We start from the raw sequence: 16,926 nt of genomic DNA on the forward strand, positions 1-16,926 counted from the left end.
GAGTTATCTTAAATTATGCTAAAAATAGAACATTTTTACTGTACCAAGGAAGAGTTTATAAAAATAAAGGTCAGACTTTTGTATGTTAAAAAAGCACATTTCTGATTATTTGAAGCCCTGTATATAGATTTCCCCAAGAGTTCCAGGAAATGACTGATGCAGATGTGTTCCATACATATCTGAAATCCCCTACACTGGCAATCGAACAATTTTAATGTACTAAATTTTAACTGTAAATACTTAAAATACAAAACCAATGTTAAGAATAATTCATTTCATAAATAATGCTACACAATAGATAGAATGCTTCAATTGGCACAGTGATCGGTATTATCGGATCGGCAGATACTGATTTCAGTGATCGGCACCAAAAAACCTGATCGGAGAATCTCTAGAAATTATACGCGGTTTTTTTTCTTGTTATTTCACTATTAAACCAGAATTTCAGGGTTTTTGTGTGCAGATAAACTCTGCTTTAGTCTATACAGCTCTCACTTATTTTGCATTCCCCTAAATGATTGCAGTACATATATACAGTGCATGGTTTTTAGTTGCCAAAATGGGACTTTCCAGTTATTAAAAATATGACATGTTCCCTATCAATGATGTAAAAGAAAACATGAAGAAATGTAGTTTAGCAGCTGGGATTTTGTTAATTAGCCAACACTAATTTACTCATAAAATACATTGCATCATGAATTTTAGTGGTTTTAAATGTGCACTTGGTCATGTCTCATTACAATTAGACATTGTCAACCTATTTTCCATCTTAACTTATTTGTCTTCATTCACCTAAATTAAATTCTGTCAATTTTGAAAGATCCCATCCCCAAGAAAAATGACAAAATCTTAACATTAAGGAAAGCACACGTCCTATAAAAAGGTTTTAATTCTGAAAGGATGACAAGATGACAAGAGCCAGGGGTTCTAAATACAAATCATAGAGCAGTCCCACGGAGATTAGCTTGGTGCAAGGGCGTCAACATAAAATTGCATATCAATTTTGGAAAATTAAATCGTACTCTGTCTCACATCAGACTGTTTTCGTCTTAAAACAAGACAATTTCCAAGTCAGGAAAAACAGTAGGTTAAACGATGCTAAACACCTCTTTTAAGTTACAATATGAGACAGGACATTCTGTTACAGCCTCTAACAATTCACATAGCTGTGCAACTGTTTCCACTAATAGAGGCGATGGTACCAGTATGTTCCTGTGTGATGGTTCTCTCTACGCTCCATAAGGTCAGTGGTTCATGCACATCAGAGACAATCACTGCACATGCAATAATTTCTCAATGGAATCTATTGTGGGCTCTGGAAAATATCGTAAACCTGCACAACGCCAACCTCTGTACTTAAACCATTTCCCTGCTCAACAATTAAAAATTATGAACAACACAAGCTTCTTTACAGTTAAGATAATAAACTAACTGATAAATCAAGCTCTTAATGAAACACTCTTCAGAATGTACCAAACCAGTAAAAAGAAAACAAAAAAAACTCAGGATTTAACAATTTGTACATTCTAAAGCTGAACCAGGTTGATGACAAACATCAAGAGTGAGTGGAAAATTCAAAAGTGAGACAGCTCCGTGTTTTCAGGACATCTGTGATGGAGATAACTGGGCCTTCCTCATGGACCGCAGGGCCTTTTCTCGTAGGTGTTTCTCCAGGTCATCCAAGCTGTCGTCTACTTCACTGTCTGATTCCTAAATGAAATACAGCATGAAATACACGCATATCAACTTGCCACAAAAACAAAATGCATGACATTCAACTAATCAACAACCACTACTTCTGTGTTCCCTATTGAACAAAGCATAAGAGCCTTGGACACTAAAGAACGCAGAAACTAGACATCACCTTTCTTGACTCTCCATCCTCCTCCCCACCGTGGTTTTCGTGTCCATCTCCAGTCACGGGGCCGCCACTCTTCTCCTTCTTGTGTTTCTTGTGTTTCTTGTGCTTCTTGTCTTTCTTATGCTTTTTTTCCTTCTTTTTCTTCTTCTTCTTTCCACTGCCATCAACATCTGAAGTCTGCAACAAAGCAACGGAAACATTGGTTTCATCTTCTATCGGGACATCAACGATGCTACTGAATAACTCCACAACCAATCTCATGGGTATAAAGTTTCAAGTATTGTGTCGGGGGGAGATTATGACATGACAGGGTTGACACTTTATTTCTAGGTCATTCTTTAACTATCTAGAGATCTTAGTGTGGTTCAGAATACATTCATGGGCTCTCAGTATTCAAGGTCATAAAAAGCATCACAAAAGATGGGATTGCATGTTTAATCTCCACATAAAAGTTTATAACGCTTTATATTTGAGGAAATTATTCTTGAGGATGTGGTTGATGGCAAGATACTGATGGCTACAGTAAGCAGACGAAAACAAGTTAGGCTTTCGGCATGCCGATCCTATCTACACAAATCCTAAGTGTCTGCACACATTCCTTTGAGACTTCCTTAAGAAAAAAAGGCAGAATTAAAACAAAGTTAAACTAGAATGGGCACTAGAGTGCATACCTTCGCATATCACAAGATTGGGCATTGAATTATGAACATTTTGGCATTAGTTGCATGCCAATTGGATAGAAATTGACCGTGCTATGGTAAAAAAAATGATTTTGACCTATCCATGACCTTGGACCCGATTGATCCCAAAATCTAATCAAATGGTTCCCGGATAATAACCAATCATCCCAACAAATTTCATGCGATTCAAGAATATTTTGACCTTTTCATGACCTTGATCCCGATCGATCCCAAAATCTAATCAAATGGTCCCCGGATAATAACCAATCATCCCACCAAATTTCATGCGATTCGGTTTAAAACTTTTTTTGTGATGCGAATAACACGCATACAAATAAATAAATAAATGAATACACGGCGATCAAAACATAACCTTCCGCATTTTCAATGCGAAGGTAAATATCAAACCTTGTTTGGGGATTGACTGCCGGAAGCACTGCTGGCTTTTTTGGCCGGTGGTGGGGACCCACTGGCTGAGCGAGATGGCGAGGGGGAGGCAGATGCAGGGGCCGGACGTTTCAGAGCTGCTGGCTGGGGGGAAGCAGATCGGGACCTGGAGGCTGCTCTCCTCAGAGGCTGGGGACTTGGAGATGGTCTGCGGAGAGGGAGAAAGTGACATTTAAAAGGAAGATGGCACATGTGCAAAACAGTTTACGCAACACAAAAGATAAAAGTAGAGAGGAATGCCATCTGCCTCGCTTACCTCTGGTTGTTGCGTGGCTCTGGGGTGCGGGACACTCTGCGGATGGGCTTGCCACTGTGTGGAGGGGACTGCTGTCTCCGCTGGTTAGACGGGGATGAACTGGAGGTTTCAAAACGCCTTTGAGGACTGGTGGAACCCCTAACGGGGCGACTGCGGTTTGCAGGGGACGGAGAGGGGCGGCTGGCAATAGGGGATCGTATATCCCTGCTTGGCCTGACGGAAGGCAACATGGGGCTCCTCCTGTGTCTGGATGGAGAGGAGGAGGGAGGTGTGCGTCTCCTTTGAGGAGGAGGACTTCTGCGCTTGGGCGACCTTGAGACGCGGCGCTTGGCCCCCGGAGAAGAGCGCTTCGCGGGAGAGCTAGACAGCTTCCTCTTCTGTAGAGGCAACGGGGAGGGGCTGTAGCGACGCTGGATAGGGGGAGAAAATCGTCTGGGGGATGGAGAACGACGACGGGGCGGTGGGGAAGGAGACCTGCAAAATGCAAATTGAATTGTAAAAAAATCTATTTTATTTTCTTCCGGATATTAATTTAAATGACAGCTGAAGAGGTCAAATGAACACGCCTGTACCTTCTTCTAGGAGGAGAGGGAGATCTGCGACGGCGTGGGGGAGACGGTGTGCGACGTCTGCGTCCAGCAGATGGAGAACGTCTTTTCCTGAAGGGGGCGAAAACCAAAAAAGTAGGGCTGTGAGACGATTAAAATTTTTAATCAGGTTAATCACAGGTTTCTGTGGATTAATCATGATTAATCCCATATATACATTCAGGGTTTTTCCTGGGTCAAAATGGGTCTTCGGTGCTCCCAAAAAATCTGTTCGTTGAGTGAGTGATCAGCAGCTGGCCGCTCGGTTCATTCGCGCACCTCACAGTTGCGTATTGATCAGACAAGAAGACACGCTTATCAACTCCAGTGTTTCCCCTCCTATTATAACAGGGGGAAATCTCCACCCATCACCCTGTAATTTTTCAGCGTGAGAAATACGATGTGTGGCGGGAGTGCGTGAGTTAAGACCGAAATGCGTGAGTCTCACGCTCAATGCGTGACACTTGAGAGCCCTGCATAGCTCACCAGTGCACACACCGGCATCCGAGCTCTGCGGCGCGCGAGACGGAGATCGGAGTCGTGTTAACGCGACACTAGAGACAGAATGACATGCTGCTGGAGAGACGACCAACAACAGACGGATTGGAAGCTCATTCTGCGCATGCGTTAAAAAAAAAAAAATAGTTAAACCTGTAATTTAATTAACTGAGTTAACGAGTTATTTTTCACAGCACTACAAAAAAGTTATACAATACTGAACATGAACAACATTTGATTAAACGTCGAATCAAATTATTCAGATACCCATGTAGGAACCTTGGCGAAGCATCTCTGTGTCGCCTCCGTGGGGAGGGTGTACGGCTGCGTCTCCTCCTGACTTCCCCATTTCTGGCGGCACCTGGCCCTGCTGGTGCCCTCTTGGGTCCCTCATCTGCGGAGGAGGAAGACCCTGTATCTGAAACCGAGCAGACAGAGGACATCAACAAGCGTTTCACTATAGCCTTCACTGTATGTTGTGAAGAAATACACCACAGTTGGGGTTAAGGCACAGCTTCAAACGTGCATGAGAGCAAGATGACATGGAGAGAGACTTGGTTAAAAAGAGAGAGGGGGGGGGGGGGACAGAACAGGGATAAAAACACTTAGAACCTGAAGAAGACTGTCGATTCTGCCTGCGATACTGACGCCGCTGCTGCACCGAATCTGCCGTTGCCCCTTTCTCATTTTTATCCTCCTCTGAAATGTAGAGCATTGAGTGTCTCATAAGTGAAACAGACTGCCGGGAACAGTTAGAGAATACAGAAAAAAGAGGATTTGTATCCTGAGCTTTCTACACGGCACAGCGCAACTTGACAATAGATATTTTACATCTGCCCCTTGTTTTTATTATTACACGTTTATCATGTTCACCGTTTCTATTGATAATATCAAAACAAAATTCTGAAAGTAGATTCACAAATAACTAATGAGGTAGTTGGGCATAGATTTAGTATTCTACAATGTAAAAAATATATTTGCTGTTGTTTTAAACAAGCTAGTTACAAACTTGAACGTACTCACTTTGGCATGAGGTTGAAATAGGAATTGTCACACAAGCCTCTGGAAATCATATTTTTTTGCACAGGTAGACTAAACTTCTCCCATTAGCTTTTGACATTTTACCTTGAAAGACATTTTAAATTGGCGCAATCATTAAAAATGTTACAATGTTTAATGGGACATACTATAAATTCAGTTTGTTTTAAATAACATCCGCCACTGTGTCCCTTCCTGCTGAAAACCAGAGCACACGATCGAGGCAAAAGGAGTCCCTTTCTAGAAGTGACTGGGAATGCCAAACAACCATCATCACAATGCGAGAGCCTGAAGGTCACAGGCCGCTGTGGCTCTTTAAACAGACATTTAACGCTTACCTGACTCAGACCCTTCAGACGGTCTGGGCTTCACATTATCAGATGGAGAATCACCCCTTCCTCCTGGTTTTCGCTTTAAACCTGGAAAAAAGACAAAGAATTATAAAAGCACGAATGATAATCATACTCATCTCGTGAGATCTCATTTTTAAAGCAGAGAGGGAGCCGACGTCGTTGGAATGAGACAAAGAAGTAATCATTAAGGAGCAATGAAAACTCAGGATCGTACCAGATGCTCTGGCGGGTGACGCAGAGCCCCTGCCCCTTCTGGCCCGTGGAGATGGGGACCGCCTGTCCTTCACTGCGGGGCTAATGGGGATGTCAGGCTGATGGACTTGTTTTCGGGGTGGTGTGTTAGATATTCTTTTCATAGCTTTCTTAGGCGAGCGAGAGTTGGAGGAGCTGCTGCCAGAGGAGGAAGCAGATCGAGAGCGCCTCCTGCAGGACAGACACATTAACTGCATTAAAAGTATATTCTCTAAAGGGAATAGCACATGTCGTCACACATGGTCCATGAGGCGCAGATCTACTGTACCAGTGGCATAATAAAAAAAGAAAGATGCCTCTAAGACTCAGTGATTGTTCCTTTAACCACAAGGCTGCAGAGACTGACCTGCGGACAGGGGAGCGCCTAGGTCTGTGTCTGGAGTTGGGGAGGCCCCGTCTGGGGGGGCTCCTTCGACGAGGAGACATCCTCCTTCTGGGACTCTGCCTTCTACGAGGGGAGTAAGATCTGAAATAGAGAGACAGGAGGATATAAGCTTTGATTTTTTTTTCAATGTTTAGATTTCTTGATTTCACACATAATGGAAACATAAATTTTTTACGAACAAGACCACCCCAAAATATCCTAAAGTGTCAGAAATTACCGAGAACGGGAGCGTCGCCTGCGAGTGCGGGAATGAGAACGAGAGCGGTGGTGAGGTCTTTCCCTCCTGCTGTCCTTCTCTCTCTCCCGAGACCTGGGCCTCTCCTCTTTCTTATGAGTCTTCTCTGGTGAAGCTTCTTTGACTTCAGTCACTGGGTCTGGATTCACCACCTCCAAAACTGTGTCACTACAGGACAGAAGAAAGAAAAAAGGTAACATTTAAAATGTTACCGTGAAGGTTTTTATTTTTTATATCTAAAAGAAAACTACAGCACTATACCACTGGTTCCCAAGATAAACTATAATTATACATGAAAATTGCTTTTGTTTTAATTAACCCTGAATGAAAGGACAAATGTGGAATACATTTGATCAAAGAACAAAAATAAAGTCAGACATGAAATACACAAACTACAAACACATAACTACTGACTTTAAATACCCAGACAGCCATTTGAACATTTTAGGCAAGGAACTTATTCTACAAACCAGGTAGAAGGAGTTTCTAGGGTGACTGGCTCTGGCAGGGCTGTGTCTAACGTTTCTGACTCCACAATCTGCTCCAAAGGTTTCGTGGGCAGCTGCATCAGAGGTGGAGGGGGTGAGGTGTGGCCAATTGGGCTGGCTTTGCGTCTTGGGGAGCGGGATGCGCTTCGCTTCCTTTCCCGCTTCACTGGCGACCTTCGCCGTGGTGATGGTGACCGTGTCTTCCGCCTGGACAGAGAAGCAAACAGAATGCGTTTTCATGTTATGTGATAAACACACAAATCTAACTTTTGTTTACTGGTGTCAATATTGAAGGCATTTTAATTTGTTTACCTCCTTGGGCTTTTTGACTGAGCCCTCTCTCTCATTTCCTTTTCCTTCTTATCATCATCGATCTTCTTCAGTAAAGCTAGCTTTTCCTGTTCAATCTACCGGAAATGGGGAAACAATATCATCACCATGAGCAATAAGATGTGTTCTGTCTAGCCATGTTTATAAACCGTCATCTCGGGTGTCAAATACTGAGTTCAACGTTATCGTCTCGGACTACGGTACTTTTAGGAGATATAATCCATCTGACTATTCCAGCATTTTACAAACGAGTGTTTGAGAAATTGCTGATGCGGTTTCTACCCAAACAATTGTCACTTATTTATTGCCGTCTTTTTCTGCCTGGGCTACTTGAACTGTCAGCAACCAGAGAGCCATGACCTTCTGACAGCAACACTTAGCCAAATGTACCTTCAGAGAGACGCTCACCTGTCTTTGTTTAATTTCCTCCTTCTTCTGTTCCAGAAAAGCAGACGGGATGCCAGCAATGTTCTCCTGGGCACTCAGCAGAAGGGGCCACAGGTCCCTCATGAACTCTCGGGCATTCTTGCCATTCAAGAAGCCTGTCAGGTTGATCTGCATCATCTTGCTATCCGGGTGCTGTAACACACACGAAGGAGGCAGAGAAAAGACCATACGGCCATTCAAATAATGGAAGGCACAATATTAGGGGGGTGGGAAGGTTAGGATCCCACAAATGGGACTGACTTCCCTCTAGCACTAAACTTCTGTGACTATGCATTTAACCATACTCAAAACATGTAAGACACTAATAGTATACTAAACATACCTAGGTCCAATAATTGATTGAATAACCAAAATCAAAACAAATGTGAGTGATTTAAAATCATACTCAAACTGAGAATGTGAGCTAGCTGAGGGGAGACTCATCTAGTGATATAAAAAGTGGATGCAATATTTATGTTATACCCATTTCTGATTGTTATTCCCTATAAATACAATCAAGAACACAAAATATATTGTCATTATTTGATTTTCCCCAGTACTATCCCTAATGCTTTACATTTCTGTGTCCCTACCCACCCCTTGTCCTCCAGTCTCCCCACAATCTACACATCAGGAGTTAAACAAGTAGCCACAAAACAGAGTGCATTAAAACCCAACACTGCAAGTACAGTTCCGGTGTCTTCCGTGAGTCCCGTGGGATCAGTGGGCACGGAGCTCCCATGGCTTGCTTCCGCCTCCCTACTGCTTGAGACTCAACCACCTTGAGCTTAATGTTATATCATTTATCTAAATTGCAAGAGACGAACAAGCAATAATGAGTACACAGTTACACAAAAAGGGTTTTTTTTTCAACAGCTGATAGAATTATTGTGAGATACCGTAATCTCAATAAAATGTTTCTTTCTTACCATAATGCAACAGTACCCTTAACTTAAACAGCCCAACACCCGACCTCCCCCCAAAAAACTATGGCAAGCAAAAGATCAAATGAAAATATTTATATTGGATGTGCAGTGCTCGTGTCATATTTGATAATACATGTGGTTTTTAGGATCTTAAAAGTATTAAATTAATTAACATAGTCATTACACATTCATAGAACCATACATACAATTAAGTATACTATAGGATGGAATCCTAGTAATATTCTAATTAAGGATAGTGTGTAAATTACTTACATTATTATTTCCCTCCCATTATCCCATTTGAAAAAGTACGCTGGTGCAATGGAAATTACATGGGGGTGTAAATTTTAACCGATAGATGTTGGAAAATAAATAATCTTAAATAGGGCAACGTCGATACAAAACTTTGAATCTGACTTACATTTTTAGGGGAATTGATCAAAAATGAAGTCCATCATAAACAGATATATACTGAAATGGCTCAACTTTGTATGCGTCATCTGGGTATATGAGTGGAAAGGGAGTTAGCGTTGTCATAAGCTATAGAAGTCCCAAAAACTAATAGGAACTCTGATACAGAAGAGTTTTGGCTCATGTTTTTGGTTACACTTAAGCAAGCGCTGTTAAATTAGCTTTTCTAGTTTAGACTACATAGCTGGAATCTGCTTTGGGTGCTGGTGTACCACTGCTGGCTTATTGGGTTTACAATGTGGGACAATATAGAGTATACTATGAATTAAAAGCTCCTTCATGTTAACTGCATAATTTGTTGATCATATCTCAGATCATGTATCGACATTGGTATTGAAAAGTCTTGCGGGGGAAATATACAAACACCGATAATGACCTATTAGTGGGGTCCAAATTAATCTTAAATAAAGTAGCCATTAACCTATGGGATTAAAATCATGCACAATTAAATATTAAAAATAAAATACACAACATCAAGAAGGATTGTTTTAAGATTAATACAAACATGACTACTAAAGTTATTTCAACAGCCTTCCAGTGTAAAAAGTAAGTTAACACCAAAAAGAAAAGTATCGTTTAAATTTGAAAATCTCAAATGTGTTGCACATCTGACGACAACTGATTTGTGACAGAATGACTCAATCAGACGAAAATGTTGTTTGTGTTGACCTCCAGAAGTTCTTAACGTCAATGATGTGAGGCACCCTCACATTCATTGTACGTCGTGGTTACAAGTGCAAGAGAAACCGCTTCAGACCAAACATGACATTTTCAATCCGAGGTAGTCACCGAGAGGATACTTTTCAGCTTGGTGTTAAAATACTCCGACAGTTACTCTCTAAAGAATGTAAAGGAAGCGTTCCATTAATATTAAGAGGGATCTGGGCGGCTTTAATGTTGCACTGTAAATACCTACATGATTATGGCATTGTTCAGGTGTGTCTTTCACTGATATGATATTGGTGATCCCTGTATATAACTCACCTCAAACCACACACTGCATCATGAAGGGAGAGTTGGGCTCAGTGACTTTGGGCTCAGGAGAGAGCTAATTAGGTGTTGGTGCTATACTTCTGATGCAAGGTATAACATCCATATTGGTTCAGGCCTTTTAAATCATAAATCACATCATCATTAGAAGACTGCTGAATATAGGCACTTTGTCACAACAGCAAAACATAGTTGTCATTATTAATCAGTTTACACCAATTGTTACTTTAGCCATTCAATTTCAATTGGACTAGGATGTGCAATTATTGTCTTATATCCCTTCTTACCAACTAAACAATGCCCTCAAATTTATGACAGTTTTGGAAAACAAAACATGAACACAATAAAGACATTACCTTATCCTCAAGTTGGTTAAATATAAACTCTATGACAACGTCATCCTCGAACCCCAGAACCTCGGTCACTCGCTGAGTAATCCAAGGTTTGATCACTTCTAGGTTCACTTTGGTCATGTCCACCTGAGGGAGAAACGGTTTCATGCAATCAAAAATCTAGTCATAACACACATTTATCGGGCAACAATGTGTTTGGAAAGGACATGAAACCTGGTAACAAATTGCAGATGTGGGTGATCTTTTACCTTCTTGTCCAGACATTCTGCAAACTTCAGCTGCTTCAGCAGTTTCTTCTGCTTGTTGCTGAAACGGTTGTCTTGCTCCGCACTTGTACCCTAAGACAAAGGGGAAGTAAACAAACGACAATCAAGACACGAACCGTGACATCGTGCTCCCATTATTATGCAAAACAAATACCTCGGTGTTTGGCATCGTAAACGTGACCGCGCGAACACACCAGACACCGACGCCAAAACATTCAATCCGCAAACACTAAAACACGCGCGCACATGTTGCGTTAAAAGTAAAAAATAAAAACACGTCTGATAGCGCCAGTTCACGCGATCACATATGATCAATGTGAGGCAGACATGTCTTTGATACAAATAGGCTAACGCCAGCTAAGCTAACAGCGAGCATGCTTAATCCTCTTTCGAGGGGAACTACGACACTACCGTCGACCTCGTGGATTCCTCGACAAGGTGGCAGAGACAATACACCAACATGTTAAATTAATGGAGCTATGCTGTGCACCTTTAACGCCAGGTCTTTTTTATTGAAGTCAACGTTAGCGTAGCAGTGGTCGTGACTACCCAGCGGCCAGAAACGATGCACCCTCGGACGCCATCTTTAGCCAGGGCTAACACGTTAGCAGTACCCACCGTAAGCTAGCTAGGCTGGCTTGTCTATTTCCTGCAACTATGTCGACTCTAAATGCACGTGAAGGGCTGCGGGTTCAGAAGCCACGTGTCGTCTAATGAGACCACCGTGTAACAAACGTTCATTTAGTGCAGCCACGCACACTCTGGGAATAGCCCAGTGACAAACACGGCTTTTGTCGGGTAACGTTATCAGTTGATAGACGGAGCCCCGACCGTAACGTTACGACGTCCGACTCCATGGCCCTCCACCTAGAAACCAGCCCATTAACGCCACAACCACGATTACTTTTCCGTGTTACACAGCAGCGAGACGCGCACGAGTATAACGTATTTTCCCATGTACTTACGCGGAAGAATCCCGCGTCCATTATCAGAGAAAATGGATATTAACAGGTGCCGTTGAGAAAGACGTGCGCTGCTCCGATGAAATTCTGAGTGGCGAGCCGGATGACGGGTGCGCGTGCGCCTCTACAGGAAGAAGCGAGCACTGCATCTACTGTAACGGATGGGAGGCAGGACGTGTCCCCCTGGCCGCGATCCCGACTGCTTTAAGAATACAACACAGTGGGAAGCGTTATGTACTATTCTGCTTTGTTAAAATTAGCACTGACAACACTTTGCAAGTGTGAAATTACCCAATCCGCAGAGTGCCCCCTTTCTGAGTGTTATAATAGTATCTTACATCATATATGTTGTTATTATTGATGCATTACTGGGTGTACTCCAGCGTTATGCAGCTGATTTAAGTGGCCCCTATTTGAACAACCAGGAAAGTGAATCTATAACAGTCCATCATGGTATATGTGTAAAAAATAAAACCAGCAATGAACGGGTCCTCGCTCATCTGAGCCGGTCGGGGGCGCCGGCGGGACGCTTTCGCCGTTTCTCACGTATTGCGTTTTTTCCTTCGCCAGTAGGTGGCGCTTTGACTAAGAATGAAATTAGGCGTGTCGATATACTCAGGCCGTGACTTCTAACGAGCACGACACGTTTTGAGCAGATTCGAGCAAGTTCAGTGTGGCGCTTTGACTACGTGAACATATTCATGCTTCATGTGTCTCTAAGACAAGTGAAGTGTAGACCACGTCATGTAAACACAGGTCTCTGGGTCACTTGGTAAGGACCTATTGCTCTGCGTCACTGATTAGATGAAATTGCATCAGCCGTAGGGGGTAAGAGTATTATGAAAGTGAATAGATTATGGTTATTTTACTTTTTAATAGGTTCCAATGAAAAAAATGTGTGTTTCTTCATGTGAATGTGTTCAGGCCTTGACTGGCAGCATGCATGATTTATTGAGAAAATAATAAGTGTTCATTGGGCTTTTTTGTAGAGCAGGTCCAAGTGGACATGTGTGACAAATCTGAAGTCAATCGGACTTTCGCCGGTCAAACTTTGACGTGGCGCTAGAGAGCAAATTTTCAAAGCCGAATTTTGCAGTCGGGGTCCTACGTCTAGTTTCACCAAGCCTGGCAAGCTTGCCAAATTTAGTGAGTTTTGGGATATGATAGGTACCCCCAATATGCGGTCAAAGTAGAAAAATAAAAAGCGGAATAATAAGAATCCTTACAATTTCAATAGGGTCCTCTCGGACTGACTTCGTCAGTCGCTCGGACCCTAATAATTCTCCCTGAAATGTAGGAATAACCTCAAAACTGTACCTAGTTCCACCATCGTTGATACTATTTTCATCTGCATCACGCGAAACATCAACATGGCCCACTCAGTGGTGAATTTACGTTTTAAATGAAAAATCACTGCTGTTTGAGTAAATCTTTTTTTTTAATTAATCACGGTCTAATTTCAAAGTACACTGCATTTTTTTCATGCATTGCTTTCCAAAGCAATATACAGTAAATAAGGCTTTACTTGTTCTAGGTGCTCATTCATAACTCAAATCACAGAGGCTTCCCACCAGATGCCCCAGCTTAGGGTCGTGGGGTTGTATACCGTGTGTGATATATGGAGTTTTACAGACCTAAGTTCGGGAACACTGGGAACGTAGCTAATTTCCAGCACACTAAGCACTTAATCCCAGCACACCTGTCCATCTCACCTTGACTCTGTCTCTACACCCCTTTTTAAAAAACATATCATTCTCTCTCCCTCGCGTGAACGGGGGATTTCGCTCTCCGAAGCTTTAAGAAGAGACAACCCCCACCCACGAGTCTCCACTCCCCTGTTCTCACCATCCACCAGGGCACCGGCAACCCACCATCGCACCCCTCCGACCTTCTCTCTCTCTCATCCATCTACCCCCTCTACTTCCCTTACCTCTTGCCCTTCAGCCTCCATCCTGTCCTTCTCGACCCCATCCCTACATCCCCTCATCCCTACATCCCTTCCCCTCGACCCCTTTTCCTTTTCTGAACTTTCGCAATAAACCGTTCAAACTCATATCGCTACCAGCATGGTCATTGTTCGTGAACCGCTTAATGGACTATATTATAAAAGACTACGTGGTGAGTCATTTTAGTCCAGAGTTAACCAAGCCAGCCATTCCAGATGAATCTTGAATCAAAGTGAGCAACATATTTGTTCCTCTAAATGTGCAACTAGTCTATATTGCATGAGACATTTTCATATATATTGTATCAGACTGTTGGGTCCGATGCGAGTCACAGAACATTTGGAAATCTTTGAAGTCCTTTGTGGTTCTGTCTGAGGTATCATGTGTTAAGTGATGCTAATATGATCACAATTAAAAACGACAAAGATTAAGGGGAAGTTCGACAATATATTAATCCCTGAAAAAGACTGAGATGTGTGTGTGTGTGTGTGTGTGTGTGACATCTCACTGTCCACTGCATATTGAGAGCCTCTCACTCACAGCCCCTAGCTCATTGCTGTAATATCCCAGAGTAACGGAGGTGAAGTGAAGTGAAAAGAAGTGTGTCGTTGGTAAAAGCAGGCTGAAGATAAAGTCAGGATCTTTGTGAAGCAGTGTTTCCGCTAGCTGGCTGGCAAACCATCCGTTGTCCTCTTGTCTCGAATGGAGCGCAGTATGTCTGACACCAGCTCCTCAAGCTTGAAGGCTGATGCCCAGCCCCAATCTCTCCTGGCGTTGGTGTCATCAAACCTCATGGGCCAGCTGTCTGCTGCAAAGTGACACGCAACATGACCACATTACTTCCATCACACCAGTTCAAATTGAAGATGTCATTTCAAAATAAGATCAAGCGTGTAACTCAAGAAGACGGCAAACCAGTAAAATGTGTTCAACAGACTGGAAAACATTGCAAAGTTGTGAAATCCCGTGAAGGTGTTGTGTGTATGTGCACCGCGTTGTACCGATCTTCTGCCGGGCAAGGTCGGGTTTGTAGGTGACCTTGAGGTGAGGGACATGCTTGCGGATTTCTCGCGCCACCTCTTCTGGAGTGAAGCTCATGGCGGCGATGTTGTAGGTACGCAGAGACAGCTGGCTCTCGGGAGCCTGCATGAACTCTATGGTGGCGTGGTGGCAGTCAGAGATGTGCATCATGGGAAGGCGGGTGTCGGGACGCAGGTAGCACTCGTGGTGACCCGTGGTGAGAGCATCGTGGAAGATTTGAACGGCGTAGTCTGCGGAGTAGGAGGAAAGGTGACTGCTGAATATATGTGGTTTATGCAGATGGAGAAGAGATACAATACCTGTTGTTCCTCCTCCGGGCGGGGCGCTGACTGATATCACACCTGGGTAGCGCAGGCAGCGGAAGTCCAAACCACATTTATGATGGAGATACTAATAAAAAACAAGAACAATATTGAGACGTCACAAAAATGTTGCAAATCGATGTATCACAATCCCGAGTGTGTGTGTGTGTGTGTGTGTGTGTGTACATGTGCATTTTAAGACGGACCCACCTCCCCCATCAGTTCTCCGTGCACTTTGGACACGCCATAGATGGTTCGAGGTCTTTGGACACAGAGGTCAGGGGTCGGGTCACGCGGGGAAGAGGGACCGAACGCTCCAATGGTGCTGGGGACAAAGAGGCGCAGGCAGTTCTCCAGGGCCAAGTCCAGCACATTATGAAAGCCTAGATGGAACGCAGAACATCCCGTTTGAACATAATAACCCCGAATGAAGCGTCGTGCATGTGAATGGTGAGTGTATCCAGCGGACCTCTGATGTTGATCTCGCGGGCCTGAGCCATATTAGCTTCGCTCACAGCACTAAGCAGAGCGCTGTAGTGGATCAGCCAGGTGACCCGGTAGTTTACGATCAGCTCTCTGAGATGTTTGTAGTCCAACACATCAGCGTATACAAATGGACCTGACGGGGAGGGAGAAGAATATTCATAAACCAGTAGAGCAGGGGAACAAGTGTCAATTGGAGAACACCACATGTCTGGTGACAATAACTGGATGTTGGTGTGCGTACCACTGGTAAACACATGAGGGGAAGGCTTCTTGATGTCTGACAGGATCACGTCATCTGTCCCGTACTGTTTCCTAGACGGTGATGGATATGAGATGAAGTTCAAATCTCAAACATGTTCATAGGCTTTGATGTCTCAATCAGTTTTGCTGACCTCACCTCAGTTTCTGTGCCAGTCCCACACCTAACTGCCCGAGGCCTCCTGCATATGGAGACGCAGTTTAGTGTTTGTCAAGAGAACACAGGTGTGTTTGGAGTTTGGTACAAAAGTGGAGTCGATGATTTTGGTTCAGCTTTTCGTTTGTTCCCAAGCTTTATCCCAGGACAAAACGAGACAACGGGCTATTATTCTCCCCTCCAGTCACTCTTTTGCTCTTATATAGCACCAGCACTGTCTGTACACACCCTATTGTGATGAGTCAACACGGGGTCCTGCTGCTGGTGCACAGTGACACATAAAAACTACAATACACGTGTCTCGTATTCCACTGATGCCATTGATGCCACTTGCATTTATTAGGGGCCCTTGAGCGAGGCACTCGATTTCTGTTGTGACTGGACTGCATACATGAGTACAAAAACAGTGAAAGTGGTAGAAAACAATGCTAGCTTCACATGTTCGGTGTTTGTGTAGCTATCGAAAATAAACTTTTCTTTCCAACTTTAGCTGTTAATACTATTACATTACATTACATGTCATTTAGCAGACGCTTTTATCCAAAGCGACCTACAAAGAGTGAATCAAGCAAGAGTACAAACTCAGAACAACAACAATCCAGAAAGTAAAATTTCTTCAAGAAAGTCGAACTACAAAAGTACCATAAATTAGTGCCATTTAAGTGCCGCTGAAGTGCTAATCTGATATACTATTCAAATATATATGACCTGTAATGAGGATACGGGGTTTTTCCTGAGTAGGTGGGGTGCTGCAGGTCTCCAGGCGGCTCCACCTGCTCATCTGCCTGGGCAAAGCGCTCAGGCTGCCAGAGGGCAAACTTGGCGCCCTGCTGAGACAACCTCGGCAAAACCGTCCGAGCGCAGCTGAAGTGGGCATACAGACCCGCGGGTGCATGTCCAGTAGCAGGCCTTAGAAGAGCAAAGATATGTCT

At 43.4% G+C, this 16,926-nt stretch overlaps 2 protein-coding genes across 8 annotated transcripts; both read right to left on the reverse strand.

Annotated features, from left to right (window-relative positions):
- Window positions 1–871: 871 nt before the first annotated feature.
- On the reverse strand, window positions 872–11,906 carry srrm1 (serine/arginine repetitive matrix 1). Of its 7 annotated transcripts, none has more exons than XM_056426575.1 (17): window positions 11,808–11,906; window positions 10,825–10,914; window positions 10,580–10,702; window positions 7,819–7,989; window positions 7,393–7,487; window positions 7,063–7,287; window positions 6,575–6,760; window positions 6,319–6,438; window positions 5,935–6,143; window positions 5,706–5,786; window positions 4,942–5,028; window positions 4,609–4,747; window positions 3,817–3,903; window positions 3,245–3,718; window positions 2,950–3,136; window positions 1,865–2,038; window positions 872–1,710 (listed from the first exon to the last, which is right to left on the reverse strand). In XM_056426575.1, the coding sequence occupies exons 1-17, from the start codon at window positions 11,826–11,828 to the stop codon at window positions 1,600–1,602; spliced, it is 2,580 nt and encodes an 859-aa protein (XP_056282550.1). In that variant the 5' UTR covers window positions 11,829–11,906; the 3' UTR covers window positions 872–1,599. The 7 variants fall into 7 exon arrangements, with proteins under 7 accessions (XP_056282550.1, XP_056282551.1, XP_056282552.1 ...); XM_056426576.1 differs by having other exon boundaries at window positions 872–1,703; window positions 1,894–2,038; window positions 4,597–4,747; XM_056426577.1 differs by having other exon boundaries at window positions 872–1,703; window positions 4,597–4,747.
- A 2,197-nt stretch (window positions 11,907–14,103) lies between these two features.
- Window positions 14,104–16,871, reverse strand: tdh2 (L-threonine dehydrogenase 2). The gene is made up of 8 exons (XM_056426981.1): window positions 16,703–16,871; window positions 15,977–16,019; window positions 15,821–15,891; window positions 15,563–15,712; window positions 15,304–15,476; window positions 15,091–15,181; window positions 14,752–15,021; window positions 14,104–14,558 (listed from the first exon to the last, which is right to left on the reverse strand). Exons 1-8 carry the CDS (start codon window positions 16,869–16,871, stop codon window positions 14,413–14,415), a joined length of 1,113 nt encoding a protein of 370 aa, XP_056282956.1. The 3' UTR covers window positions 14,104–14,412.
- Between the last annotated feature and the right edge of the window lie 55 nt (window positions 16,872–16,926).

Source organism: Pseudoliparis swirei, chromosome 11 (assembly GCF_029220125.1).
Source record: "Pseudoliparis swirei isolate HS2019 ecotype Mariana Trench chromosome 11, NWPU_hadal_v1, whole genome shotgun sequence".
Taxonomy (NCBI): Eukaryota; Metazoa; Chordata; class Actinopteri; order Perciformes; family Liparidae; genus Pseudoliparis; species Pseudoliparis swirei.